Source organism: Zootermopsis nevadensis, unplaced genomic scaffold (assembly GCF_977971745.1).
Source record: "Zootermopsis nevadensis isolate Lab colony 2312 unplaced genomic scaffold, Znev_1.0 Znev_ptg000001l, whole genome shotgun sequence".
Classification (NCBI taxonomy): domain Eukaryota; kingdom Metazoa; phylum Arthropoda; class Insecta; order Blattodea; family Termopsidae; genus Zootermopsis; species Zootermopsis nevadensis.
The window spans coordinates 15,906,560-15,926,665 of NW_028259133.1; the positions used below are offsets into that span (position 1 = coordinate 15,906,560).

The following is a 20,106-nucleotide window of genomic DNA, read 5'->3' on the forward strand; positions in this document are numbered from 1 at the left end:
TGATGTCGGAGAATCCAGGACAGTTAAAGTCACTGCAAAATCATTAACTCAGGGAAGAAAGGGCAGAGATAATTAACGGTATGAAACTTGAATGGTGTCTTTTCTACGTATTGTTAAATGCACAATGAACTGAAATCCTTTTACACTAAACGGAATGGATCTTGATGACATGTTTTGTCTCGTCTTCCGTTTTGAGAAATCATTAAGTTTAGTTTGGGCTTACTCCATACACCGAGGCTTTGTGCAGTTATTTTGATGCTCGTCTTCTAACTCTTTCTTCTTACTGTTTCAGATCCTGTCGAGAGTCATGAAGCGGAACCGGCTTCTCTTGTCTTGGTACCTCTTAACAGGTAGAGCTACCCTTGATATTAAGTCTCTAAACTTTTGAGCTATCTTGCTTAATTGACTGAGTCTTGCCTTATATAATACGCTATTTGGTTAAAAGGAAGTCGATTATGAAGTGGCCTACACAGCAGCAAACATTCTTCGACTACGATATAATATTAATAGGATTTAAAGCAAGGAACTATGTCTTCATGATGACAACAAATTAGGCATTTCAGTTATTGAAGGTTCTTTTACACACACAAAAGACGTTCTTAATAGAATACGACACGAGAAATGCAAGCACTATTGTCTGTATTCAGGTTCGAACCTTTGTATTCCCAGCTACGTTTAATTATTTTGTGCGAATAATACCTAAAATTAAACGCTAATTGGCAAAGACGAAAAGAGGAAATCACATAATTAAGAATTTAATTGTTTTTTGCTGAATGGGTAATACAAGAGAAAGCCCCGAGTGAACAGGTAACTAGAGTCCAAATAGTAAACAGGAAAAGAGTACAGATGTGTTCTTTATATGCACATAATATTTTCTTGAAAGTCTAAGAAACTACTATTTATATAAAAATGAACATATATTCAGTTGTGTCTGCAACATTTCATTCTAAAATGAAGTATGTAAATTTTAAGAGCCGGTCTAATAGAGGTCGGAATTAAATTCGCCCATACCACTCTTAATGAAAATCGGTCATGCACTTTGAGACGGATAGTCGAACAGATGGAAATAAGCTCCCCATTATGAATTCACATTTACAAACTTCGTGGAAAATGCGCGTAAAACAGCTATAAATGATATAGTCTTGGGAACGGAATTGTAAACCAATCCGAATCTGAACACGGTGATAAATATTGAGACAATACATATGGCGGCGAAATCATGACCAGCGTGGCGGACACGAATACAAGCGACGTGTGCACCTGTGTTTTGTTTTGTGACGCTAGTATCTCTTTTCGACGAGGAGTTAGAAAGCGTGGCATACAAACTAACAAAAACGTTTTGATCTTTAACATTTCATCTAATATAACAAAGAAATGTCCATAGTACGTCACAGCTGCATGCAATGTGATAGGGTGAATATTACACTGTTTTAATGAAAGTAACTCAGACACCGATTACCGAAGCCTCAAGTTCCCATCAAATATGGTGATGCATTTAAGCTATTACTACTCCAGTGTGTAACAGAGGCACGAGGTTAGAATCCCGATAGAAGACAGCTCTTACATCAGCGAATCATACTATTTATGCATTCCTTGCAAGATGTGGGGCTGCATCGCTGTTGACCTTTGTTTCGTGAAATGAAATTTGGTCTGTATGATTTGAGGTTTTCACGACGGTAAGTCTGAAGATTGCTGTCCTCTGGGTTGTTGCGCCGTGTATTCTGTTAGATGTTTACCGACGTTTCAGAGGTCCTTGCTTCCACCATCATCAGGGCAGTAAGGACCTCTGAAACGTCGGTAAACATCTAACAGACTACACGGCGCAACAACCCAGAAGACAGCAATCCTCGAAATTTGTTATTTTTCCCTGAGGGAAGAATTTAGATTTGGGTTTGGTAAGACAGTCACCAAGTTTACCACTACTTCCGCTCAAGAACGTAACAATAATTTTTAACATTTTTATGGGAGTGGTTTCTCATCAACTTTGCGTCTTACAAGAAGACAAATCGATATAAACGAATAATGTTGTTCTTCTCGTGTCTTCCCATTCACAAGCAAACCGTTAGCCGAATTACACATATTTCACGCAGATGAGACGAGCCCAAGTTACATCTCTAGTTGGGTTATGTAACCAGTCTACCTGTAATGCAACTGTACAGACAGTAAGCCAGTTCACCTTCGCGATTGTGCGACACATTGGGTAGGATCCGAGAGGCAAAATGTCATACAAGAAAGTGCTTCGGACAGCCTTGAGACAGGATGGCAGAAGAGTAGCCTGCAGAAAACTTTCGACATTCTTTAACAGAGGCCTTGACACTTAGCAACGTTTCGCCTAAACTCATATGTTGAATGTCTTTGTATTAAAGCACATTTATTTTCAATCGTAAGACGTATGAAAATGTCATTTATATGACGTGGTAAGCTTATCTGAGAAATACTGTCTGTTACAAGAGAATAAGTTGGTAGTCTTAAGCTACATCACCTAAGACATAAGAGAAAAAGAGAGTCAATGCAACTCCAGTCACACTGACAGGAATAACCCGGGGCATTATGTTTGTCCGAAAAGTAGTGAAGTGAAGATGGAGGCGACACATTCCTCCGAAACCTTGATCACTAACTCCAAGACCTGACAGCGTCACAACCCAAAATACCACGATCAACATCTTCACCCTCGCGAGAAACAAATGTCCCACTTTAATATCATACTCCCATCTGCGCCTTTGCCTTTCGAATGGTCTCCTCCCTTCAGGTTTTGTAACCAAAATTTTGCATGCATTTCTAATCTCCCCGTGCGTGCTACATTCCCCATATATCACATTGTCCTTATTTAACTATAGTATAAATTAAATAACTGCATAATTAACTGGAAAGAAGTGCGGAGGAAGCGGCCATGAAATATTTCAAAACGCTATTCCGGCATTAACCCGGACATTCTGACAAAAATCACGAAAGCCTCAGCCACGACCTTCATTGTCCTTACAGAGACTTGAACAGGGTATCTTAAAGATACAAGTCGGTTTTCTCCGGTTTTTCTTTAGGAGGTTACACGAAGTCAGTCCAATTCTATCTGCTTCCTGATGTATAAATCACCAAACATGCACATGTATTTTTAGTCCTACTGAATGGGCAGTTCTAAGAAATTGTAGATGTTTTTGGCTTTCCGTACCATCAGAACTATAATTTTGGCTGTTAATTTGGATGTTGGATCGATATGTGGAATGTTATCGATACTTAATAAAGACTGAAGTGTAGTTTCGACAAACATTATTGTTGAAAAGGATTGGAAAAAAAGTTCCTTTCAGTGTGCAGAATAAATTTTATTCTAGGGCACTTTCCATCAACATATTATGAAAATTTATTTTAATTTTTTTAGTACGCCTATACAGTATGATCTACTCGTCTATGTAATACATAATTAGTATCATCTATTTAATTTTTGTGATACAGTCCCAAAATAAAAAATTAACTGGCCCATCCATGTATTTTCAGTGAGGTTTGCAGACTTTTACACTTTATTATGAAAAGGTATTATAATTTTAACTACCTAGACACAACCAAATTAAAATTGTAAGCGAATAATTGTCATTTATTGCTCCTGCTGCTTTAAATCACACCGACGGAGTGATTTTATGTTGGTATTTAATTAACTTAATCCTTAAGACAACACGTAAGGAAAACCATTATTTCCTATATATGTACATTGTATCCAAGATCTGATCAAATAAAGCATGGTGCAATGCATTCTATCTCTTTGTATAAGAACAACAAAATTGGAAAGTGCATACATCATTGACATTTTTTTTTCTTTTTACTGCAGTAGTTACGAAATACAAATTAAACATGTCGTTAAATACAGTAAGGTGCTAGAAACGTCCAACACTCACATGGGCATATGTAAAACTCCTTTCACGCCCCGTAAGATGACACAATACCCTTAACATCTCGCACAGATTCTAGAAACAGGCTTCAACATCGTGCAACACACTTTCATGGAGACAAGGTACAGCAAGGAAAGGTCTCTTACACCTGCTGGTTTCAACAGTTCGTGTTGTTTTGTAACTTCATGCCGATTAGGAATTGTGGGCCTTTTACTTAGAGCAAACACGAGCGGATCTATCCAACTGTAAGCCACGGACAAGTTCAAAAACCTGCGTCCTCTCCCGTAGCTTATCGAAGCAAACAACAAAATTGGCATAAACTTGTATGTAATTTACACAAGGTTTCAGCGGTAATTAGGAATTTTAAAAAGGCTAAAAAGAATCTTTCACTGAAACGAAATAAACTGATCAAAGTTGACATTTCAGTTTATCACAATGGCGAGTATGAAGATGGCTGTCTTCTGGGTTGTTGCAACGTGTAATCTGTCTGGTAGAAGCCTACCGACGTGTCAGAGATATTTGCTGCCTCCATCATGAGGGCATTCAACAGGGCAAGCACCTCTGAAACTTCGGCAGACTTTTATCGGACTGCAAGAAGGAAAGCAGCCATCTTCAGGACCAAATTTGGTTACTGTTCACTATCGCCAGATGTACATCTTGTGCAATAAGATAAATACATGCATCATCTAATCAAATAATTTAATAATTACTGCTAAAAATCTCGTGTTGTTAATGTCTTAATTAGGTAATTTGACTTTAAAACCGAATAATTAAATGCAGTTTACCTCATGGGTTGGCGTACTGGGCTAGTGAGTAGATGGGCACAGATCTAATGTCACTACCGTCAGGATTTTCATTACTTTACATTGACCAAATATGTTACAGATTATTATTATTGTTGCTAATATTTTCTTATATGGAAAGAATTATTCATCACGGATTCTGTCTACATTAAATTTTCTGAACATGACGTCAACGTTTCTCACCTTCGTGGTGTTTGTAGTCAATGACATATAATCAATATTTGATAAAAAAATTATAAAAATGTTTATAATCTAAGTTTATACACAATTTCATATTTAGCCTATAGACACAAAGGTCCATTATTTATCATTAAAAAACAAAGCTAAAAGAAATTTTTCGGACGACCACATTTCGTCCTTTTATAGTCTACAAAAATTATCTTGACAGAAATGCACATTTTTCAAATATCTATTTCCATGAATCGTTAAAGACCCTTTATTAATTGGCTCTACTGTTGCTTCCGTGTCATATGTTCGTGCGTTCCTCATGATTTTAGTAATCTACTTGTTGTGGGAAATTAAAAAGTTTGAGATTGGTGTAGTCTGCAGTTACTGCACCTGGTTCAAAAGTTTGCAAGGTGAGACGCTAACTATACAGTAAAAGGTTCATTATTCTGACATTACGATCGCAAACCAGTGGCTACTGGAGGCTACTTTAACACTTCTGTACAGTCATACAGAATTCTACATCGCACTATATGCAAAGTCTCGCTGCAACACACTCCTTGAATGAAATGTCAATTAAGCTACTGGTAAGAGAAACTAACGCTGGCATAATGACCCAACTTTAGCGATAACACAGATCAGGTTACTCGGTTCTCAGTACTGGTAATCAACGGAATCTTGACTCAGCATTAGTATAAATCTGAATAAATATATGACAAAGTTTATCACAATGAAATTACGATTAGGCCTACGTAGTTAGGCTGTAGTAAATGGCACAACGAAAGTACAAAGTAAAATAAAACATATGCACTGAATACAGAACTTCATTCACAAAACTAACAAATAAATTAACTGAACACAGACGAAAAGAAAGAAAGAGATGCAAACGTCAAAAAGGCAACCAACTTGTAAATCATCAAAGATACGTAAATATTTGGACAGAAGAGCAGTAAACATTACCAGCAGCACTTCCTGGTATTGCACAGACGCTGAATAACGGCTTCAGTGGAGTCTGCACCCTGAGGCAGAGAATCCAAATGTCAACCTCGGTGCGTGTTAATGGTTGCCGAAATTTAAAAATCCCAATTGTTCACGATTTTCATACGATTCTTCCTCGGATGTTCAAGAGTACATTGCAATTTACATTTCATAATCACATATTACTGATCTACTTTAATGAAGGAAATGCGAGAGTTGATATAAAATAAAATGTATACGCCAAGAAACTTACCACAAAGATTTTGATCGCTCTCTAACAGTTTTTTTAACAAAGGTGTCCAACACAGTGGTCCTATGTTACAGTAAAATCCCGAATCTTTGTGAAACCTAGGATTTACCAGACAAACCTAGGTTTTACAAAACATTGTTGATAAAAGTCTGAAAAAGAATTATTCGCGTCTTATTTCGGGGTCTTACCAATGGGTGTTGGTAAATGTTAGGATTTACCATAAGCAGGTAGTTTTAGGTTAGGTTAGGTTAGCAAATAAGTGCTTGCGTAAATCCTCTGGTGTGTTATGTAATTACAAATGTCCTAGCTCACCTTGTTGCAACAAGTAAGTCTTGAAACAGCAGTGACAAAAATGTACTTTGATGATTGTAATGTCTCACATTTTTATTTCACAATTTTTATATTCCTTGCAATGTTTTATCTATTATTTTGCCTTCTGTTAAACTTTTTTTAAAATACAAGTTACATAAGGAAAGTATGTCTCTAAACTTCGAAAATTGGGTTTCACCAACAGTGAATGGTAAAACCTCGAAATAAGACGCGAATATTTCTCTTTTTTTGGACTTGTACCAACATTGTTTGGTAAAACCTAGGTTTATCTGGTAAATCCTAGGTTTCACCAACATTCAGGCTTTTACGGTAACATAGGACCACTGTGTTTTGGACACTGTTCATTGCTCGAGATATATGTATTTGGTATATATCACAGACAATGGACAACGTCCACACATAGTTTTAGGTATAAAGCTTAATATGAAACATGCTCCAACTCACTGAAAAGTAATTTTCAGGTTTCTAAATCACACTGAAATTGAACAAGTTACCAAAGTTGTACATAAATCCTTTTTTCGAAATCCATGTTTTCATGGTGATCTTAGTTGTACCTATCAAATACATCGCATCCTGTGGTAGCACTTAAGTTTCGAAATGCGTACATATTAAAGGTTCGATATTTACTCTTTGTCAGTTTCTGTGGCATAAGTATATTGGACAGTGTTACGCAAGCAGTGCGTAAAGGTATGTTCGAACACGTCATACAAATCCTGCTACATGAAGTACCTTAAATGGCAGAGGATCCCTGTAATAAACCGTGGCTAATGTGTGTCCTGCATTTGAATCCGGCCAGCGGCAGAAGACTTGTCAGTCATGACCCAGTTGTGTACTGACACAGCATCCTCACGTGACGTTACGTATCGCAGTGCCTCGCTCTCACACATCGGTCATGCTTTCCTAGTCTCGGCATCATACGATTAGGTGCTTTCTTTGTAAGTTATTTAACGACGTTCTACAACTTCGAAAGTTTCTAGCATCGAAAGAGACGAGAGAAAGATTCTGTACGGTACCCTAGAAGCTGTTTGTTAATTATAAGTTATTTAACTACGCTGTGCATGGATTGATAATTAATGTTGGGTATGTAAGAATTTGAAAGGGGAAGAATGTGGCCTGTTTTAATGTTGTGCTTTTTAGCGCTCCATTCTCGAAATCCCTCGATCAATGTTCTTCCCTCAGCGCAAGAGGCAATTTTGGTCCGTTTGGACATAGTAATGAACCATCGGCTTAATTACAAGTTAGTAAATTTCATAAACAGCTGAGCGATCGTCAGTTTCTCAAGAAGAACCCTGCCTCACAGATTCAGTTAAAAGCGTCGTGTAAAATGTACGAATTATGACGCTCCCCATAACGCCTGTGTGATTTTCTTCATACTCGTTATTTTATATATCTTGAATCCAAATATCCTCGTTATGCACATAACACTGTACAAATTATCCTTCTCTATATAAAAAAGGATACGACTGTAACTTGAGTTGTTTGGAATTCATCTTGAAGGACTGAGAAAAATAACATAAAATCTCTTTTCGGACATCCCATCGCAAACACGTATTCCAACTGGATAGCAATACAAAGTGGGTTCTTCATCTTTGCCTCTTAAACAGACCGCAACGTGAACACATGCGACTTCAAGGCAGAAAATTAACACAATTTCTCCCCTCCTATGTAAAAGATACATAAAACAATCGGTCTACCGTTTCCTTGGTTGTAGAACGTATTCTTTAGCTGTGAAGGAAGATCAAACTGAAAGCATTTAAGAAGAGACGTACGGAGAATGAAAGCACACGGACCTTTGTCAACTATTGTACAAGTCCCCTTCGCTTGTTAGGGCGCAGTGGCGAAGAAAAAAAATATCTGAAAGCTGCCACGTGCCTGTTCACTACGAGACTCAAAAACCACTGGCGTATTTTTTTAATTCTTCTCTGGATATCTTTAGGTGTGGTATTATATTACTTTCTTCGTTTTGAACTTTAATCCATCGTCTGTTGAATGTATTTTAGTTCTTAAAAACGCTACCTTTCGAAGGACTGGATTTTATCCTAACTCGCTTGATTCCACTTCACAATTTAGTCCACCCGTCAAAGTGAAGATAAGTTATTAACTGAAGTATTATGTATATTTATAGTTTCTTCCACGCATATTATATGGCTTTCGCACAACATAAATCTTGGTTCAGTCACCCAGTACGGCCACAATCTACATGTTAAAGAACAGGTTATAATTATATTGATAAAATACACGAGTACGCGATCAAGTTGGTCTTTCAGCTGAGAACAATTAATTCTACATTTCGTGAAAATAAAAATTATTTAAATTTGGAGTGAAACTTGGCGTGTTTTCATTCTCTAACGAATTTCTGAACTAGGCCAGAGCTAGCAGATCCGCGCAGGGTTATATTAATTTCCTTGATACATTGGATAGCTCCTTCATGTCTCAGGAAGAAGGTACTCGAGAGCTTTATAACCTTTAAAAATTAAAAATTATGATTCCTAGGAGACAAAAACCAGAAGGAAACACAACACACACTTAGTTTAAAACTGTACTCACATGGCGGTTTCCGTCCCAGGAAGTCCAGCGGCAGATAAAAGCGGCACTTCTGACGTACATCTACGATACTTCCAGAGTTCGACATATCTCTGTAAAACAAACACAAAATAAATAACGGAAGAATTGTTTCTCTCCGTCTTTGGTGGTTGTTTGGCGACCATAATCGGTTTCCTAGAGTACTGACGACAAATGTCCATCGCTACTTTTCTGCTTCGCAATCCTGTAAGTCATAAACGGTGTTAGCTGTGTCGACATTGCCCGTCATGCTACCACAGTGTGTATGATTTACCAAACTTTAAAAACTCACATTACAGATCTGCAGATTGTCTCCTAAGTCCGGTCTCACAGTGAAAAATCATTTACACATAGGCCTACGTCACGGGCGCATTCGAGTGGCCACCAAGATTCCCGAGCCTCACACCATTAAACTTTTTTCACTGGGTCAACTTAAGTCTATCGTTTACGTACACAGATTATGCACAATTGAAGACCTTAAAGAGAATATCCGTGTCTGTGCAGAAGTCACATCAGCGACTTTTCAGCGTGCTTGTGGCAGTTGGATGTATCGCATCAATCAGTGCAAACAACAGGAGGAACAAATATCTGGACCTGTTTTATTTCTAATATTTTCGTAACAGACTCCGCATATGGGACACTCTGTATATTGCATCGTCAAGAACATACACAACCTTTGGGTCTGTCTTGATCTATGTGGCATTATAATAGAATTTTCATTGGAGAATAGTTGCTGCCTTAAGGAACAGTGTTACGACCACATCGCTTGCCCTAGTTACGAATAGTGTCTCTCTCTGTAACAGGCAAACCAAACTGTACCAGTTTTGGAAATATATTCCATAAGATATTTATAAATCCCTCAACCAATTTGAAGTCACCTGTTCAACTTCTACTTAGAAAAAGGAAGTATCGGGCTGAAAGGGAAAATATATACCGAAACGCTTCGTAAACTGAAATCTTTATCTAGTAGTTTTGCGGTAATAACTAATTATTAAATCAAGGAGGATAAACTGGAATAGAAAGGCATGTAGCATGCAGGGGGAATGATAAATTAATAAAAATACTAAATTGGTAACATGTCTCAAGTATTTCAATAAGTTCTGTAAGAAATATTAATGGTTATATAGGTTGTGGTGAGGTTACAATTATGAAATATTCCGCCGTGATGACACTCTATTATGTCCTAAACGGCTAAAAATTATTTTATTAAAAGTGTAAATTTTAGGAAGTGAACGATCAAGTCTTAGTTATAAATCAAGCTAAACACCCCTCCCCAGAAAACAAATTTTATTTAGATCAGTGAGGATAGACTTGCAGCGGCAGAGGTTGCAACGGGCTGCCTCCTGACTACAAGCCAGAAGCGTTAACACTTGAGATAACTTGCTCGGAAACTTGTTTAAACTTACACCGCTGAAAGGGAATGCATGCGACATTAAAAAAGGAATCAATGCGCGAACGTCTAGTCCTGCCACACATGTTCACGTATGTTGATTTTCTTCGTGCGTTGTTTTGAAGAATCAGGTTTAAATGCCTTCACAGGAGTTTAGAGGTCATTGACTGTTGCGGACTGAAGTTCAAACGACACTAAGACGTGAGACCAGGACCAGGTGCACATGTGTACAGAACGTATACATCTAATATACCCACATCTACCTAGGGTCCGGTTAAGAATGCGTACAGCTAAATCACCACTCCCCCACACGTCTTCATGGCGATGTGCTTAACCCTTCGAAGGCGAAGCTCATCCAAATAATACTTAAGCATTCTATCCGTACCGGAAAGAAAATACAACACTGCTCTATTGCAAGATAAACTAAGTAATGCTGTTTAAGGAAACAATCCTTGTTTACAGTGAGAATCATACAAAACCGATCAATACAAAGATGTTGAGTATCAAACTGTTAAAGCGGGTAGTGCATATAGCTGACAATGGGCTGTAAAGTGTTAATTACTCGGCAAGGACAACTTTACCCTCTGTCTTACCAATAAACCACTACTCCATACAGTGCATTACGGTGATCGTATTGAACGTCTGAATCTAACAACATAGTAACTGAGCTTCCCTATCTGTTAATTGTATACTTCTCAATGGAATTCCTGGGCTCGTTTCCTGTTCCTACATAGGACTACAGAGGGAATCACATGAGAAGTTTGCTACATATCTCACCCACCTCTTTCTCGCTGATTTAATCACCTTTCTAATAATTTCTCCAAGTATTCTTCTGAGCGCATTATATCAATCACTCTTAAACCATCAATAAAATCTTCTCGGGCAATCAACCGCGTTAGCTGGTTACCGTAGTAAACCGACGTTTCGGGAACAAACTCTGTCCGCATCTTCAGGGTTCTGATGTGACTGGATCCTCGGAAGTCGCCTAGGCGACCAGCTAACGCGGCTGATTGCCCGAGAAGATGTTATTGATGGTACTCGCCGCGAAAGTCCTAAATCATATATCACTCTTAAACCATATTCAAGGTAAGAGGCCAAGTTTCAAACCCATAAAAACAACGCGAGTTTATATATATTTTAAGACCCCACATTTCAATATTTAGGTTTCAGATAGGACACGAGAAGATGAAAAATTCTGTTCGGAACAACAGAATGATCATCATGTCTTCGTCAACTTTTCTATTAAGTAAGTATATTTGAGACGGTAGCAAATAAATCATACAAGGAGCGGTAAATAAAATAAAATTAAATGTGCCTACAATTTAAAGGTAGAACAAAATTACGTACAAGACAGCACGCTAAGAAGAAAAAGAGGTTGATCGTGTTACTATTTTGGAAGACGCTGGTTTCTATCATGTCATATAAAACGATTGTCTCGCTTATCAGTGGTTTATTTCAACGGCATTCTGGCAGAATGTTGTAGGTGCGTACAGTCAACATATGCAGAAATAAAATCCTATAATTTGTTTTTATCTTTACCATCGTTCCTACAATAGAAACGGCAAAGTATGGCGCAGGTTGCGTGTTAAAGGATGTATATCTATTATATTCTTTTTAGAACGGAATTTCCGTCCATTATAAATGCAGTTCCAAATGATGGTGTAACAAGATTGTAGAAGTGTATAACCTAAAATTAAAAGGCGCGTTCAGCACAAGGAATTATAACTGACGAATAAACAGAACTAAATTTATATAAAATTTGTTCACTTGGGGTGCCCCATGGAGGTAAAACTTTTCATTAGACTGAATAATTATGACTGTGCTTAACTATTCTCTTATAAATAAACAAACATTAAATTCACATCCAGCTACTCACCCTTAGAGTTATTCACATCGGCGAGAATGGAGGTAAAGCTCCATTTCCTCTTAACCTCGGTATTAGATGGAGGTCAGCAGTTAGCTTTACGCTCCATCTACTTTACCGAATAACCAAATGCGCGAGATAAACTATAAACTATCATAGCTATTGTGAAATACCAATAAAACCAAAGCTAAAAATGTCAATAAATGACGCAGAAAAATGTACGTAGGCCTCTACACAACGAAAACACGGCTATAAACAACGATATACAATCACTGAAACCGAGAAGAGACTTTTTAATTCACACAGCAAAGTCTTCAAGGGTAACACTTTCACCAAATCACATGGGTTCGGTGTAACGGGAACGTACAAGGCGTCTCGATTCTTCGACATATTTTATTGTGACGATAAGTACTGCAGTGTACAAGCAAGATGTAATGGGGCAGGGCTCCACAAGAGCAAGAAAGGTTGGCGGCATTGATACTGTTCCAGCATTTCAACGAACTTGTTTTCTGGCCTGATCATGAAAGTGAAAGACCTGTGTTGCTGGTTGCAGCGAGACGTGCTCTGCGTTCTGCTGCCAAGCCATACACTGTTCCAGTTACTTGTAATTTCGTGAGATTTCAGGACTTCGCAGCGGCGAGTTTGAGATCACTGTCTTCTGGGTTGCTGCGCTGTGTAGAAAAAAGTAAAAAATGACAACGTTTCAGAGGTATTTACTGACTCCATCATCAGGACGCTGATAGCTATAAACAATTTCACAAATGAAACTACGGTATCAAATTAAAATAAATTTGCATAAGTTGTGCCCAACAGTGTTAAATGCCTACTAAACTGTATAATAACAAATTATGTATAAGTGGAGTAAATATTAGGAAAGAAAATAATTCATTGTAAATTAAATTCTTCACCATTTTTGCGGAACCAAACTGTGCGCCACGGAAATAGGAACAAACAGCTTAACAGGAAGTAACGTCCACTTGAGCGCACCCGCGCACTTTCATCTCTGTCATGCGTGTAGTATACTGTGGAAATTGCCCCAGTTTCTGTTAGCGCCATCTCGTGGAAACTGACGGACGTCTCAGAGGTGCTTACTTCTTCTATCACGACAATCGCTCATTGAAACCGCAGTCTCCTAAAACCAAACTAATTCACTCCAAATTCCTCTTTAGCCTCTTGTATAACGTTTTACCATCTGGCGTCATTATTGTGAACCTTTTGCCAGCCGCTTTACGTTTTCGGTATGTATTACGTTTTTATCTGGAATGTTTTCTTCGAGGTCCGCGCTCAGTTCGTATGTGACAGCAACAAATATTATAACTATTAAACCAAACAAGCAACAAACTGGCTTTTATATAATACAGATTACTTTCACTGGGCATTGTAATTTTCCTCTACGCTTTTCCCTGAATACTTCTTTTTGCCCATTTGGAGCATTAGTTTTCTTGAATCTAAAAAGGATTGGATGCCCGCAAGCATTACACCTCTTAAAGAAGCTCCTACTTACACGTGAATTGAAATCTCTGTACTGGTAGTAGCAAATCGTTATTTTTCCTGCCCCATTAATATTTGGTTTATTTTGAAGTCCAAGTGGTTGGTGCTTGTTGGAATGTCTTAATGAGAATTACTCCGCAGGTACGTTGCTGTTATAGAAGCCAAGAATGTAAGAAACCTGGGTGTGGTACAATGTCCGTGCGTCGTGACGATTTCAGTTACATAGGACGGCGACCCTACAGTCCGACCATTTGCCAATCAGTTAATTGCATTCCTCAAGGACTGTCTGTCATCATTAAAAAAAACATTGAGCCTGAAACCCAAAGAGGAATATGATACTGAACATAAGAGTCCAAACATCACACACTAGTTATTGTTATAATTTCTCCACTTTAGTACAGAATATTTTGTTTCTTCGGCGATCAGAAATAAATACGAGATTAAAGTATGAACGTTTCCTCGTATGGATTCATCTTAACCGTATCTTTCAGATTAATACGTTAAGAAACGTATAGTACATAGCGTAACAGTTCTGGAGCGTTCGTTACGTCAGTGTCTCTGACACGTAACGTTTGTACAAACTACCTCCTGTAAGTACTTACAGGAGGTAGTTTGTTCCGCTAAAACACGACCTTTCCGAATGCCGCAAGTTTCGTCATAAGTTAACTTTAAGGACGAAAGTAAATATACATTTCTATTTATAAACGCCTAGACATTGAGAAATTTGTGGTGAAAGAGCAGTGCCAAATGTTATTCCTCTTTTGACCGTTCTCGCCGATAAAATGAACAATCTAATTTGAAGTAGACTACTGATATTTGTCAAGTGTATTATCTGATATTTAGAAACCCCAGAGCCTCAACATTCACTTTCAGACAAATGAAAATCATGACATTCAACCGAAAAATAAGCGCTCAGGAACGCAGTCCCCATTTTAATATATAAGTATTCTAGGGAAAATCATCGGATAAAATCGTGTAGGCCTACTCTCGTATTTGAAAACAATTCCAAGGAAAATGTACGTAATCAAATTAACGTTTATTGTATTTTTCGCGAAAAAGGCTCAGGTGTTTAGGGAGTTTGTTACAGGAAGGTCAAGAACTCGCGTTACGCGTCCTTTGACTCGTATACCGCGGCATGCCTGTATTATAACCGTTTCCGAGTGGGAGACAGAATGTATGTTATTTTAATTATTCTAATAGTCGTAACCATTACAATAATTTCACAAAAATTCTAACTCCATGGAACAAATTCCGTTTTCAGGAACTGGGAGTCACTAAGTTGGACAAGGAATTTCCGGGTTTCTATGAAATCCGAACGTTCGATCCAAAGAAAATCAGTTGGGACAGAAACTTCTTCGACACACAAAAAACACACGAAATGCTGACATAGTGCCTTAAATTAGGCCACGACTACTTTTCAGCTCATTAATCATCTTATCACTCGACACTATAGTATACTAGTTTAAGCTACTGGAAGTGTCGTTAAATAAATCACAAATAAAAAAAATATAAAGATTAAGTTTATACATTCTTTATTAAAGAGGTTCTTACTATTATAAGATTGACATTTTTAGGTAAAACTGCTTTGTAATTAGATTCTGCCGACAGGTTTTTAAGTTGTCATATCAGATGCCAAGATCCAAAGACCGACCTGATATGTGAGCTCACCTTCCATGCCGTATAGCAGACACTTCAAGATATATTACATAATTAGATGACGTGTTCTAACTGGGGTTTCAATTGTGACATCTGTATCTAAACTATAAAGTATGATCTAACGGAAAGTGGACGCAATGCTACCACACCCTACGTGTCTCTCAGTCTATAATAGAATCAGAATAACTATCGAATGCTTCTATTGGCAGCCAATTATAATAACAGCTGTACTTCTTCACTTAACACACGTGGAGAAGTGTGACGTAACGATGTTGTTCTGGGTTGTGACGTCACGTACCACTTCATGTGCAAGGAGCCTCTTTTAATGCCCATATCTGTGTTCCATTTAGAGTTTAGAATACACTGAACCCATATGATCTGATCGAACGAAAATTCTAATGCAGACTCTCTTAATCACAAATGATAACTATATGTTTTGTGGTTTCGGTAAGGACAGGCCAAGGTCACAACCTATATTATTACAAGTTGTTTTTTATTTTGTGCAAAGAAGATACAAATATTTTCTGATAATAAAACATTATTCAGTATAGCAGGCAACTGGATAGAAATTCAGACTGAATAATTTATTATTTTCCGATTATAATTCTAGAGTGGGTTGGTTAACTGTTACATGTTCTGTAAAATGCTAGTAACATGTCACTGACATCTGACATTTCACATACTCGTTAAACGGTATGAAAGGACACTGATTGGTAAAAGGTCAGCATTGACATGGAGGAACAAAGAACAACAGTCCTCGATCACGAAAACTAACATCTGCAGTGGAAATGGCTTCTCGAATTTGCAGTAGTAATGGTGAAGCTTGCACAAAATCTATGTGCCTGGGAATGGTTCTAAAGTTAATTAAAAGGAAAAATTAAGAGAAAGGAAAATGAGACAATATGCTTTACGGAAATTTCTAAATCTACTGGATACCATGTTGTCCTTGTCATGTCTGTGGGCTAATCAGGCTGGTACACAATTACAGAACAAAGAGAAAGCAATCATACGATAAGGCGAATAACATTACACAGAACTCTAATTTTAACCTAGAAAGCAGGAGTTGGTATCTGTATCAATTTTCCAGTTCGTCATATGCCATGAGTCTTAATTGACACTTATCGGCAGAATGCGTAGGAAATGTTTCTTGTAAACTGTTTTTTCGACACCATAAGATATATTCAACTTATATTGTGACCGAGATTCAGTAATTAATAATGACGACTTATGATTATAAGGACAATAATAACAACGATAATTCAGTTCCAGTCTGGTTGTCCTACTTTTGTCGAATATCTACGTTATCGTGGTACAGTGGAGAAAGGGGCGCGTTAAAAATTGGCTAAAGATTCAACATATCAGTTTTAACCCTTTATACATTAAACGTCGACGGCTACGATGCCTTTACTTTGATATACGACGCATTACGTCGAAGCTCGCGAGTCCTGTTGCCCGGCAGTTTGACACGCTCGCCTTTCACACTGACGTGACAGGGCCGAGGACGCCGAGCTGATTCCGAAACATCGACTACGCTACGGGCTGAATGACCGGGATTCAATTCCACATGCAGCCACGAAGTCCAAACCGTCCCTGGAGTCCATCTAGCCTCTTCTCCAATGAGTACCTGGTTTAGGCTATGTCCTTTCACTCTTCTTCATGTTGTTACTTAAACTAACTGAATAATTCGTTTGCGATAAAGTAATTGGCGTTACCATTAACAAAAGAAAGGCGGTTTAATTATTTACACCTTTCACCCAGCCAACACGAGTTTTAAACCTTGGAGAATATAGGCCTATATTTTAATATTATAATTTTAGTGGAAGACCTTCAGGCAACAAAGTCAATTTTATTTACAGAATACACTTTAGTTTTTTATTGTTACTTTCATTTCTTTTCATTCGAAAGCACATTTAAAATTCTTGGAATTAATTACATCTACAAACTATATGCAAACTTCAACGTCTCCTTTTGCTTTAGTGACGTTTTCCGTGTTTCCGTGTACGTACAAGGGTACACGCAACGGAATACGATAGACACAGGCAGGTAGCTTTGTCCTTGAGTGCAAGACATTCTGGTGAAATGCTAATTTATACAAACATCTACATCCTTCTGTTTCGTCTTTCCCTCCTCATTACTTGCTTCTTGCGTTTAGGCCAAGGCAGTATTCCACGTTTATGATGATCGTAGCAGAATTCATAATTGCTTAGATGTGGCAGTGAATTTTAATCTCTTCAGTTTATTATAATACGTATACCTCACGGGTGGCCTACTTGCAGGCAGCCTGTCCTAATTGTGACCACTGGGCCAAACATTCACTTTCATTGTGCTCAGCGTTTCTCAAGGTAACAATTTATACTGTGCTATTTAAAATCCCGTGAGCTATATATTTTTTTACAAGTACAGTTATAATTATAAACAACTACACTCAAAATTTGTAAACGTGTGTGCACGTTCAAAGGCTAATACACTTAGTAGAATTTGAGGTTTCCACGGCGGTTAGTTTGAAGATGGCGGAATACCTAAAGATTCTTCATAACATAATTAACTACAACGCGGAACAAGCAACGTAACATAGTCCATTTAGTGTTATCAAAAGTTGTAGTGTTGTTACACGAAGAGCCAGCTCAATTTTGTAGAGAATCAGAGACAATACGTTTAATAAAGATGACTGTTTTCTGGGACGATGCCTCGTGTCGTCTCGTAGAAGCAGACAGACGTCTCAGAATCCACCATCGCCCTGTTGATGGAGACAGTAAACACCTCTGAAATGCCGGTCAATTTCTACGAGACTACAGGGCGCAACGCCCCATAAGACTGTCATCGACACACTCGCCTCGTGAGTCTGAAATTTCACTTAGTATCTCTAATGTTCTGAATTCTTTTTATCAGGTTTGCTGCTTCTAGCGACGTTTGGGGAGTGTCTCAAAGGGACTGCACTGGTGATCAGCAAGCTGAAGCAGAAGCCTTTAGAAGCTGACAACAGGAGTGCGGACGAAGAGGTAATGACATTAACCAGTTACTATCACGCAACGCCCTATCTACAAAAGGCTGCTTGCCGTTCCTCTGGAAACAAAATAGCAAAGATCCATTCTACATAGTTTTTACACCGTTTCGTATGTCTAAACTCCTTCCGCCACCGTTCATAAATCGATCTGCTGCAGGCTGCTGGCTCCAGCACGGGCAGCTCAAGCGACACTCAGCCACCTTCTGCACCAGCAGCAGGGGTAGAAGTCAACGCGACCACCAAGTCCCCGCTCACGGGGATACCCCAGAAAGACTACATTCACGATCCGAATCTGCCGAGAGAACTGAACGGCTATAACCTCACCGAGTATCCGTTCTACGATCGGGTACCTGAGGAGATTGATTTCAAGTGTGATGGGCTCCACGACGGCTTCTACGCCAGTATACTGCATAAATGTCAGGTAGGGAAACGAACCACACCACCTTTCTACAAAGCACAGGAAACAAACTAATGGATATTCCTTACCGGCTCTAAAATGTAGGCCTGGGAGCGGCGACTGTCATTTCAATGGTCGGTCATACGTATGCCAAGTTCATGCCATGGTCACAGCCATGTCAGGCCAATCTTATTCCTATTAGAGGCATTTAAAAAGTCAAGGTCATAAAAATGACATGCAATTTCTTCGGAACCTTAGGTCTGGGAGTGGCGAGTGTCATGTCAATGTCAGGCCATTGTAAGGTCAAAGTCATGCCAAGATCACATCTATTTCAGGACATGCGATTTCACAAGCTGGGTTAGATTAAATTAGGTTGTGTTACGTTACGTTAAGTTGTGTCAGGCTGGGTTAGGTTAAGTTAAGTTACGTTTGATTGGGTTAGGTTTGGTTGTGTTAGGTTGGGTTGGGTTAGGTTAGGTTGGTTTACATTAGGTTACGTTTGGCTGTGTTAGGTTAGGTTGGGTTAGGAGAGGTTAAGTTAGGGTACGTTACGTTAGATTAATTTGCTTTAAGGTTGGTTAGGTTAGGTTAGATTGGGTTTGGTTCGGTAACGTTCGATAAATTTATGTTGCGTGATGTTGGGTGAGGGTAGGTTGTGTCACGCTGTTATCCCAAGGTCGTGCCAAGGTAGCGCCATTGCTTAAAGTTCAGTTTACTTATTGAATTTGTTTTACATCCTCTATATATCTAGCACTGAAGCTAGCAGTTCCTCCTGCTAGGTGAACTACCTCGGCATGTAATAGTCACCATTTTACTAAAACGCCTCTTCTTTGATCCGTACATACTATTCAGGACTTCATAAAACACTCAATCCCGTTCTTATCTTAAAGAGAAACACAAAAACCTACTAGGCCTACAAGAACGTGTTTAAAAGCCCATGAAATCCCATTAAAGAAAGTATTTGATTACGAAACTATAAATTGTGTGCATAACCAAATCCCATTTGAGTTCATGAATTATGAAGAGAAGCATGAGCTTCACTTTCAGTGGTGATGTGGTGTGGTGACGGTGACCAGCAGGATTCATGTTTCCTCTAAAATTGGTTTTGTTGCAAGGAACCTCTTTACCTAGAGTAAAATGATGTATCTCGCTGCTCTTATTCTTCTGGCAATGAACTTCATTTCTCCGTCGTACCCATGTCACGCAGAATGAACTGAAGAACAGATCCTCTCTCTCGTTCGTGATTCCCTTCACTACTTTCTTTCTTATTTGTGTGGCTTTCGTTTTACTTCCTCCTTTATCGTTTCATATTTCCTCCAGTCCCGTCCTTTTGTTTTC

The 20,106-nt window shown here is 38.5% G+C and overlaps 1 protein-coding gene and 1 long non-coding RNA gene across 4 annotated transcripts in view; one reads left to right on the forward strand and one right to left on the reverse strand.

Moving 5' to 3' along the window:
- Positions 1-20,106, reverse strand: part of LOC147875216 (uncharacterized) — an 88,952-nt gene that overhangs the window by 57,513 nt on the left and 11,333 nt on the right. The window contains exon 2 of the long non-coding RNA XR_015533954.1: positions 8,952-9,040. This is a non-coding gene — a long non-coding RNA (uncharacterized LOC147875216). The remainder of the gene's footprint in view (positions 1-8,951; positions 9,041-20,106) is intronic.
- LOC110833088 (uncharacterized) overlaps positions 1-20,106 on the forward strand; it is a 44,048-nt gene that overhangs the window by 14,189 nt on the left and 9,753 nt on the right. For all 3 annotated transcript variants that reach the window (XM_087344173.1, XM_087344179.1, XM_087344176.1), the window contains exons 2-4: positions 293-350; positions 18,257-18,366; positions 18,529-18,792. In XM_087344173.1, coding sequence (XP_087200299.1) covers positions 308-350; positions 18,257-18,366; positions 18,529-18,792 — 417 coding nt within the window. In that variant the 5' untranslated portion in view covers positions 293-307. The remainder of the gene's footprint in view (positions 1-292; positions 351-18,256; positions 18,367-18,528; positions 18,793-20,106) is intronic.